Below are 10,682 nucleotides of genomic sequence, written 5' to 3' on the forward strand. Positions count from 1 at the left end.
GCTCTCAACATTAGTTCTCACTCAGTGAAGCTCTTTTCAGATTTAAAATACCTTTGAGGAAATGTATTTTCAGATGCCAAACGGAAGCAGAAGGAGGTTCTTAAAGAGACAGAGACCAATTTCAAGGTGTTTAGAAGAGGAAGTGATGAGAAGATAAGTTTATTTTCTATTTAAACATAAAAACAGCATTTTAATAACAACTAAAGGTGACATAGATACTTTACTATGGTATAGTATTTAAATATATGCCTGAGAAACACATAATATTGGCCCATTCAGACTGCACAGAAACTCTAGACGTTTGTAAGAAATTTTAGTCTTTTATAAAGTTTTCACTATTTTACATCACTATTACTGTCTGATAAAAAGCTGGGTGAAAATAATGTGAAAATGTAGCTTTTGTTATTTCTTGTGTTGCTTTTTGCCATCGTCTACCTTTGGTGTCTTCCCCTCTGCAGCCAGCAGGGTGCGCAGTCGTTCTTGAGATGGAGGAGCGATGAAGATGACATACGGCTTCAGGTTGGAGGACCTCAACACTCTCAGTGACTGGTTAAACAACAAGACACACAAACAGAGTTTGGATACTAAAACAAACCTAATTTACAGCATCCTCCCTGCTGTAATGTGTGTTTTGATCAACCAGAGAGCCTCGTTACGACTCAGGGAAGGAAACCTTCACATTATGTTCTGGTTCTTTGTTTTTATCATGTCAGATAAAAACACCAGCGTTTGACAGAAACAAACGTTTACCCTGGTGTGCAGGCACAGCAAACAGATACGACCAGAGTTGACCACGTGTCGGACAGAATCGGTGCTGGTGCCGTACAGGTTTTTCTCATACTCCCCAGATTCTATGAACTTCCCTGTCGCCAGGTCCGTTTCGAAGGCAGAGCGGCTCACGAAATGGTACTCGCGTCCGTTCCGCTCGTGAAGTCTTGGGTTCCTGGTTGTGTCTGAACAAGGGAAAAGGTGGACAGGTGTGTTTCAGTCCCTAACAGGAGCTGTGATTGGTGCGTTGCTGAAGAGTGGGCTTACGTGGAACGGCAACGGCAAACTTTTCTGGTTCTGTGGACAGAAGCCTGCGCCGCAGCTCGTCGTGTCCGCTGTTGGCCGGACCAATCAGAGCGACGGGGCGTTTGCGATTAGCAGGCTGGTGATAGAGGGACATTTCCTCGTAGGTCATGTTGTCATCATAGTCTGAAGACACAGTTCAGGAGGGGACAATGAAACATCACAGGCCGACAAGTTAAACCACTTTGAGCTCTTGAGCTGCTCACTACCTGTGACTCCTAACTCCTAAAGAGGGAAACAGGATGAAAATATGACATCATCAGTAACGTTTGAAGGATCACATCTACTGATCACCACTCAGCACTTTGACTCAAACGATGTGTCATTTAAAAAGAAAAAAAACTAACAGTAAACACTATTTGTGTGAACCTCAAATCCCTCCAAGCCGTTAACGCGCTCGCTGATCCCGTCTGTGAAGACAAGTCTAATCTGACTTGTGACACAACAAGTCTGGACAAGCTGCTGTGAGAAAGACGAGGCATGTCAGCTTAGGCGTGGGCGTGATGCTGGCGGTGGTGGACGTTTGGCTGCTGTCCAGCGCCGCGGCGGGCTTTCACAGGTGGCTCAATGAGGGGCGACAGTGAGTTGAGTGTGCACAGAAACACACTCGGGTTCTCGCACCGCTAAAGACGTGACAGAAAGAAGTCTCACCTTTGTTCGGGTTCGAGTTCTTCTTCTTCTGTTTTTTACTTTTCTTTGAATTCCAGAGCTTCCCTGAACACATTGTTACAAAAAAAAAGTTGTCAGTTTAAACTTTACGTCAGCTAGCATGTTTGAGTTTGTTTAAACATTTGTTACCTTGCTGCTCTTGGTTCTTGTCGGTTATAGTTTTCTTCAGGCTCTCTCTCTGTTGCTGGAAACTTTTACCTAAAACATGCAAACAAATTTGGTACATTAAGTCCAAACAAATAAAAAAAAAACGCATTTTTAAAAGCTTGAACATTTTTTTCTTGTCACTAAACATTTAGACTTAATATAAGGAAATTACCAATATTAAAAGTAAAAAATATTTGCAGGTCTTGTGTTAGCTGTTTTTAATATATAATGATGGAAAAAGCAAAAAGGCAGCCAACTTTCCATTTCTTAGGGCTTAACCTTGTTTACTTGCACCCCCAACAGGCCTGGGTCAAAGGGCAAGCTCAAATCACGCTTGAGCGTTTGTTTTAATCTGCTGGATGCGCCAGATGGGTGGAGTCAGGTTAGTAGTGGCAGGTCTCTTTAGTTTGTTTCTGCATATTCATTTCCAAACATAAGTGGAGCTGGATTAAATATCTGACTTGTTATTGGATCACAAAAATCTGTTTGGTGTGTTTCATCTTTTGAATTTAATTTTTTTAAATATATTTAAGCATCAAAAGGTAATTTGTACAAGCTCATATATAAAGTTGCTGTACCAGTCAAAAGTATGGACACCTCTACTTTTTTAAATATATTTTTTTCTTCATTAGAAAATACTTGATGCAAATATAAGAAAGCTTTAATCCAGAAATATTTAAACAACCGTCTGCATCATTTGTAAAGTGTTGTAGACTGGTTTCCTGAACGCAGCACTAAAACACACACGTTCGCACAGAGTAACAAACTTGTGTTGTTTAACGTGCCAACAGTTAACATCTTGTTCCTGCTTGTCTTTACACGCCTACAGCAGTGAGATTTTCACTATCCTATTAGGTTCACTGCCAGCCACCTGTGCGACATTGATCTCATAAGCAGAGTCACATTTTTGTGTAAACATACACCAAATGAATGAACGAATAAATAAATAAATAAATAATACCACTAAAAATGCAAATATGATGCTAAATTCCCTCAATGTTTCTGGTCATGCTTCACTGACAGAGGATAAAACACAACTTTAATTTCTTCTAATTTGTTTCGTCAATCAGTTTATTTTATACTGAGCCCGCGGGGGGACATGGGGGATTTTTTTTCTTTTTGCGTTAACTATAACCCTGGTGACTACAGCTTGAAGCTCATCAAGAGAATGCCAAGAGTGTGTGAAGTAGTAATCAAAGCAAAAGGTGGCTACTTTGAAGAACCTAGAATATAAAACATATTTTCAGTTGTTTCACATTTTATTGTTAAATATATAATTCCACATGTGTTAATTCATAGTTTTGATGCTTTCAATGTGAATCTACAATTTTCATAGTCATGAAAAGAAAGAAAACTCTTTGAATGAGGTGTGTCCAAACAGTTGGTCTGTACTGTACATATTTCACAATGACACGGCTAAATAATCAGCAGAAAAAAGAAATGAAGTTTGTGTTTAGTAGATTATTTCTTTGATGTAACAATAAATATTACATCGGGCAGCTGGTTGGCAGCACCTGGAGGTACCAGAAGCTCAAAACAAGTGTCAATAACAGCAAAATAATCTGTTTGGCAGAGAAGATTCAGCTAATTTTTCATGTTTTAAACCAACATACTCAGCTCTGCTCATCCCACATACGCATGTTCCTTACAAATGTGACACCATTTCCAACGTTATAAGATTTATTACCAAGAAGCAACGCTACAACAACGAAATAATCAAATTTCCTTACTTTTTGTGCTGTTTATTTATTATATTTTTAATGAACATGTTTTTTACTCTGTCACTATGAGGTATTGTATGAAAAATTTTGAGGGAACAAATGAATTTATTCCATTTTAGAATTAGACTGTAACATCATGTGATAAAAAGTGGCACACTGAATTCTTTCCAGAGACACTGCAGAGCAATAAATTACATTTTGATGTTCTGCTCTGGTCTCATGTCTACCTGGGATGAGTCCAGCCAGAGGCTGGTTGTCCTCGTCTCCATCCCTGTAGGCCTGCCACCAGTTTGGGTCATCCTGGCTGATGACGTGCAGAATGTCTCCCTTCTGGAAGGACAAACCAAGCTCCCGACACGGCACGAAGGGGTCGTCAGAGGGGTCGTAGTCAAAGTACGCTCGTACGTGCGTCTGAGGAGTGGGTTTACAACGGGTTTGCTGTTAAACAGGATTTCTCGCGCACACACTCGGCTGTCAGAGACTTACCACAGTGTGTCTGTGAGGGGCAGGTTTAATCTGACAGCTTGGGATGAGGAGGAAAGTCAGAGTCCCGTGCATTTCTTGCTGTGAAAAAAAAAAATCAACAACTGAAACACATCGTAAATTACATTCTTATCAAAATGTAAAGACTCCAGGGGATTCTGATGTTATCAGTCCATGAAATGGACGTTATTAGGCGTTATCAGTCCCATACAATGGCTTCAGGGGGTCCCTACTGTGCCTTCTAGGCTTCAGACTGTCCCGACAGTGCCCCCTAGTGGGTTAATATATCAATGACAATGACTGTGTAAATAACCAAAACATAATGTAATAAACGTTTTGTTTCCGTGTCCATGTCAGTCTCGAGCCCTGGTCTCCCACTCTCTGGTCCAACACCCTACCCATTGCCCTATTGGAAGTCTACAATATACAACCGTTGGAGGGCGGTGTCTTTAGCGCTAACCATGTCATTTGCTCTAAAGTTAACCTTAGTGGCTTTAAGCCTCATATTAACCAGCTGACAATCAGAAGCCATTCTATGGGACAGGGAACCTGCTAACCGGCACAGGCGGGACCTTCTGAAACCATTGTATGGGACTGATAACGCCTAATAACGTCCATTTCATGGATGATAACATCCGAAGCGGGTGAACACTTTTTCAAATAATAAAATCCCCACCAGCAAGTCGTGGACCTCGTTGATGTGCTTTCCACGGATGGGAATCCCGTTGATCTCCAGGATCTCGTCTCCTTCGCTGAGGAGGCCGCTGCGCTCTGCTGCGCCACCTTTCACCACACGGCTCACCACCACGCTGTCCACATCATTACGCACCGTTGCACCCTGGGAAACAGAAATACTTCAAATGCTTGCACAAAAACAAGCAACATACATCCAAACAAATAACACTTTCTAATAAGCTTGAACAAACACAACAATTTAACTGCTAGAAGAGAATAATTTTATAAAAGACACATTAACGACACCAAATAATATCTCACCAGAGGAGTGTCTTTGGCCTTCTCCAGCCGCACTAATTTAACCGTCTCTCCTAAATACTGAGTCATGTTTTCCTCTGCCATTTCCTGCACCGCCACGCTGTCGTGAGCCTGCATGAGCGCCTGTCACATGAACAGACAGAGAAAATACCTACATGAATACATATTCAGAAAGTTACAAACACATGATGGACAGAAACAGGGCATGATGCCCTTTAAACACTAAACTTGTAGAAGTTCTTCCAGATGTGTGCCTTCAACCAGAAGCCGACTCACCCCTTGTCTTTGTAACCAGACAGCCCACTTCCCAGGCCTGAAGATTGCTTCTTCGTTTTATTTGACATGGCAAGAGTTTTTTAATAAACATTAGTCCAAATTAGTTTCTTTTGTCTGGCAGCAAAGGGACACAGAGAGCAGACAGGCTGAGCTTCAGCGTCCTCTCAATCTGTCTTAATCTGCCCCTTCATTTAGGAGTCAAGACCGTCCACCACACATCATTTAACACCTTTGGGTTCCCTTCTTTACAGGACACTGTGTTCTATGAAATAATAAGAGGGACAAAAGTGGACTGGAGGGGGCATCGTAGTGAAGGAAATTTTGTAAATGATTAATTGAATGTTAGATGCAGTTTTCTATTTTATAATTTCGGATCATTTCAGCCTGTAAGGTTAAAGCAGACAAAGAGTTGGTGTGTCTTATCATGTGTTCTTTCTTTAGTCTAAACTAAAATGAGTTACGCTCTAGTCTTTGTGCTAGCGCTGACGCTATATTGTCTTATATGTATTAGCTCAGAGCTAGCGCGACAAACAAGCTAAACTGAGGTTCTCCATCCATATTTTCAGTTGCAGCTGAGTCATTTTTGTGTTCCCCTCTCTGTCATGTGGATGGAGGACCTCAGTGATGAGAGGAGAATGTGTAGCGCTGAGCTAATACATATATATGGTGATAGCATCAGCGCTAGTGCGAAGGCTAACAGGCTAAGCTGAGGTTGTTCTTCCATGAAGCAGCTCTGTTGTCCTCCATCCATATTTTCAGTTCCAGGCTGAGTCATTTCTACCTTCTCCTCTCTGTCAACGCTCTCTGGTTTCATTTAAAAGAGTCGATCATCAGATATTGTCCAAGATTAACCTTCAGGGTGGATATAGCTCGCTAGCAGCCTCGCACCGAGGACCTATCCACGTCATCATTTACCCAGAATGCTTTGTGTGGAAATAAAATGGCCCCGTCCGTGTTAAAATATATTTTTAAACTTTTAGTTTAAAAATGATAAAAACTAAACAGCCTACAGTGTTTTTACAGTCTAATGTTACAACTAATCATGGATCCCTTTAAGAAGAAATCCAGCTGATTCCTGTTTATTTGGACATTAACTATTTTGAACGACACATATTTTTCCTACAGTAGTTTCTCACATGCCTCCATTAGTTTTGTCTGTAAAGCTGTTTACTTGGAAAAAATAAACATAGTTGCTTCTGTGAAACTTCTGCCTCCTGCAGAGGAGCTGACATAATCTGTTCCACTTTCTGTGCCACAAAGACACACTCACACCTCAGACTGACCTTAGTGGTCCTGACTCAGTCTATTGGACATATGATGCTTTTAAGTTCTTCAATTGGGGTCTAAATAAAGTTGAACTGCAATGCTTTGGTCTGAATTCCTCCTGATTGTAAATCTATAAGCCCCGCCCCTTTTTTGATGTATGTCTCAGGTCAACTAGTTTTAAGGCTGTCTCTTTAAATCAAAACAAGGCAATTAACACCCCGCCTCCCTCCAGCTTCCAGAACAGTCCATTCCAGTTTGATAGAGGGGTTTACGACTATATAGCAGCGCAGAAACTTTTTATTTACAAATTAAAAGATGTGAAAAAGGGAAGATTTGTCCATCTAGACTTATATGTTGGAGCCAGAGTCTGACCCATAACCAGAGGAGAATGAAGACCACCAAATTGTAGTTGGTAAGTCCAGACCTTATTTGGTAGTTTTGTAGCAAATTCTTGTTCAGAAAACGTCATAAAAAATAAAGAAAATATGACCCAAACAAAATATAAAGATATCTACGCAGCACCAGGAGAGATTAGAGTAAAATTTTCTGCACCCCTAGAGACTCCAAGTACACAACAAAATGTATTTAATGGCTAAAAAAAGAGGATTTCATATAAAATGTCGCCTTTAAGTGTATTACTTCAAATTTAAAGGTATAAATGACAGATTTCCCACTACAGTGAATTAAAGTTCCTCAAAATGACCTTTTCCCAGCACTACTCTTTAAAGGCCCTGTCACACTACACAACTTATGGCAACTTAAGAACATTTTAAAGACGTCTACGTTGAAGACGGAATTGAAAAAATCAACAGGAAGCTTCTTTTCGGAATGTACATAATGTAATTTGAACAAATTGATCAAATATATAAATTTTATTATCAATTTAGACATAAAAAATGTGTCATAAGTTGCCATAAGTTGTCTAGTGTGACGGGGCCTTAAACAACTGTGACTTGCGTTCATGTGTGACACAATGGAAGCCGACTGTGGGAATATTCAGAAACAGGTTACAGCCACTCTGAACCTCAGGCACGTCCTGACGAGTACACACAAAAACAAGCAAATCCAGTCTTTGGGCTTTTACATCACAAAATTGACAACACTGGAGTTGTTTGAAACTGAAGCTGAAGCTCTAAAGAAAATCAAATTATAAAGGTTTGCACATGAAATACATATTATACAATCAGCTGCAATAATCACATCAGTTGTGCATTCTTTTAGTAAGAAAAATGAGCAAATAGAACAATTTCATTTACAGATTCTGCCCTTTCTGAGACCACAGCTTTAAATGAGCCCTTCGAGTGAATGATAAACTAACACTGATTAAAGAATTTGTTCTGGAAAACATTTATCTTCTGTAAGTGTCCCAGAGCGTGTTTTATCAGGTACGTTCCAGGGCATCTGAAAGAATGTTTCCAGCTGATTTTCAGGCATCGAGTCAGTAATATGCAAAACCTTGACCTGTGACTTCCCCGTGGAGGGTGCAAGAAAAACAATTAGCCTTTCCGAGGCACCCGTGTATAACATTAATTATATTTCCAGCAGTTTAATTATTAGAATGTGAGCTAAATAAAACGAGTCGGCCTGCAAGGCTCTGCATGCTTGCAGCCTTATCATACTGTGGGTGAAGAAAATGTTGCGTGAGGAAAGCTGAACTCTGACCTGAAGATGAGGGTTGGTGAGCAGCACACTGAGCTCCAAACCCTCCGTTTGTTGACTCGACTGAAGAATCCTCTGAACCTAAACAGACAAACATCACGTTGAGATGAGTTTGACACTGAAACCTCTAAAACAGCACGACGGAGGAACTCAAAGTATCAGTTCACAATATTAATCTGACTCTACTAAATCCTGCTGTCAATCATTTAAGCTTTGAGTCCATAAAATGAAAGTTAGGAATCAATGCTTCACAAATTAGTTTAAATTTTCATAAATAAGTTACATTTAAAAGCAAAATATTACAAGATTTTTGATTTTTACTCCTTGTGCTTGTGTTGACTTGAATTTTGATATGGTCCATGTTTTATTTGAAGGTAAATTACTGCAAACAAAATACAGAGAAATTTATTGGTAACTACTAATCATTTAATTAAAAAATAAATGATGATGACGATGCTTGTTTAAAAAAGTTTTGTTGCAAGAATCAAGTTGTGGAGTCACAGATTTATTAAAGGGATCCATGATTAGTTGTAACATTAGACTTTATTTGATAAACATAAATTTTAACTGTAAAATAAAGACTGTAAAAATACTGTAGGCTGTTTCGTTTTGAAAATTTTTATAAATATATTTTAACACGGACGGAGCCATTTTATTTCCACACAAAGCATTCTGGGTAAATGATGACGTGGATAGGTCCTCGGTGCGAGGCTGCTAGCGAGCTATATCCACCCTGAAGGTTAATCTTGGACAATATCTGATGATCGACTCTTTTAAATGAAACCAGAGAGCGTTGACAGAGAGGAGAAGGTAGAAATGACTCAGCCTGGAACTGAAAATATGGATGGAGAACCTCAGTTTAGCTTGTTTGTCGCGCTAGCTCTGAGCTAATACATATAAGGCAACATAGTGTCGGCGCTAGCGCAAAGACTAACAGTCTAATCTGAGGTTGTTCTTCCATGAAGCAGCTCTGTTGTCCTCCATCCATATTTTCAGTTCCAGGCTGAGTCATTTCTACCTTCTCCTCTCTGTCAACGCTCTCTGGTTTCATTTAAAAGAGTCGATCATCAGATATTGTCCAAGATTAACCTTCAGGGTGGATATAGCTCGCTAGCAGCCTCGCACCGAGGACCTATCCACGTCATCATTTACCCAGAATGCTTTGTGTGGAAATAAAAATGGCTCCGTCCGTGTAATATATATATTTTTAAACTTTTAGCTTAAAATGATAAAAACTAAACAGCCTACATTATTTTAACAGTCTTTATTTTACAGATAAAATATATGTTTATTAAATAAAGTCTAATGTTATAACTAATCAGGGATCCCTTTAAAACATTTGCACGACCGTCACACATTGTTCACTTGGCTCAAATAATTCACAGAATTTCAACATTCCTGTTGGACTCAATATTTTATTAAACCCAAAGGAAAAAGGGACTCAGTGCTAGCTTATAATTTTGTGTGTGTTTCTACATACCATAAATGCCTTGCTCAAAGGCCAAAGCTACTCATACTGAAGCCAGTTCGCTCTATTTTTCTCCTCTCCTCTTTGCCGTTTGATTCTGTTTTCAGTGTTTTGTTTCTTGTGTTGTCAGCAGGCGTTCTTCCTTCTGCACTTCTGCCTGTTCATCTCTTGGTCAGGGCTTAGTTCATCCATTACTTATCAAAGCTCTCACTAACAAGGTGATGCACCCCCCCTCCCCTCCCCCCAGCAGCGCTGCACCTCAGCCTGTGCTGCTGTAAGCTCCTGCAGTTTCTTTTTCTGGCCTTCCTCCTGCAGCGTGCTGCGCTGCTAAGCCAGCGCAGAGGGCTGCTGGGAGATTAGTTTACACAATGGTCAGCGCGAGTGCCATTTAGCGTAAACTCTGTGTATCTGCTGTGTGAGTGTATGACGAGGTGCAGAAACACAATGTGCTGTGTGTGTGTGTGAGACAGAAAACACATAATCAGATCTTTAGCATCAAATCAATGCACTCGTGACTGTGAATAGTGATTCTGCTGCTCCGCTGCCTGCAGCCGTGAAACTGCAAAACAGCTCATGTCTCGTGGTGAAAACAGTGTTAACTTTAGCCATAAGTCTCCTGATGCATCTCAGTAATCCAGGTAAAAAAACAAAAAGAAAAAAAATTGTATATACAATATACACTACACAATTTTTTTCTTTTTGTTTTTTTTTTTTATCCATAAGCTAAAAATCACACTGCAGCTACACTCAGAAGAAGTCTACACTAATCCTAATTTGGTTTGTTATTAGTGTGAAGAAGCTTCTACGTCAGTGGCTCCCAAACTTTTTATCTTCTGACCCACAAAATATTCATGGCAAAAACTTGTGACCACAAATATTACTGGTCTGAGTACACAAACTTTGTTAATAACCCTAAAAACACAGGCTTT

At 40.0% G+C, this 10,682-nt stretch overlaps 1 protein-coding gene across 1 annotated transcript in view; it reads right to left on the reverse strand.

Annotated features, from left to right (window-relative positions):
- The window catches only part of pals1b (protein associated with LIN7 1, MAGUK p55 family member b), a gene marked incomplete in the record, with an annotated part of 27,567 nt that overhangs the window by 4,071 nt on the left and 12,814 nt on the right, over positions 1–10,682 (reverse strand). Inside the window, 10 exon segments of the mRNA XM_014015479.1 lie at positions 436–546; positions 751–953; positions 1,036–1,197; positions 1,723–1,785; positions 1,870–1,938; positions 3,836–4,019; positions 4,095–4,172; positions 4,768–4,929; positions 5,088–5,207; positions 8,289–8,366. Of these exon segments, the coding sequence (XP_013870933.1) occupies positions 436–546; positions 751–953; positions 1,036–1,197; positions 1,723–1,785; positions 1,870–1,938; positions 3,836–4,019; positions 4,095–4,172; positions 4,768–4,929; positions 5,088–5,207; positions 8,289–8,366 (1,230 nt within the window).

This window comes from Austrofundulus limnaeus, unplaced genomic scaffold (genome assembly GCF_001266775.1).
Source record: "Austrofundulus limnaeus strain Quisiro unplaced genomic scaffold, Austrofundulus_limnaeus-1.0 Scaffold129, whole genome shotgun sequence".
Classification (NCBI taxonomy): Eukaryota; Metazoa; Chordata; class Actinopteri; order Cyprinodontiformes; family Rivulidae; genus Austrofundulus; species Austrofundulus limnaeus.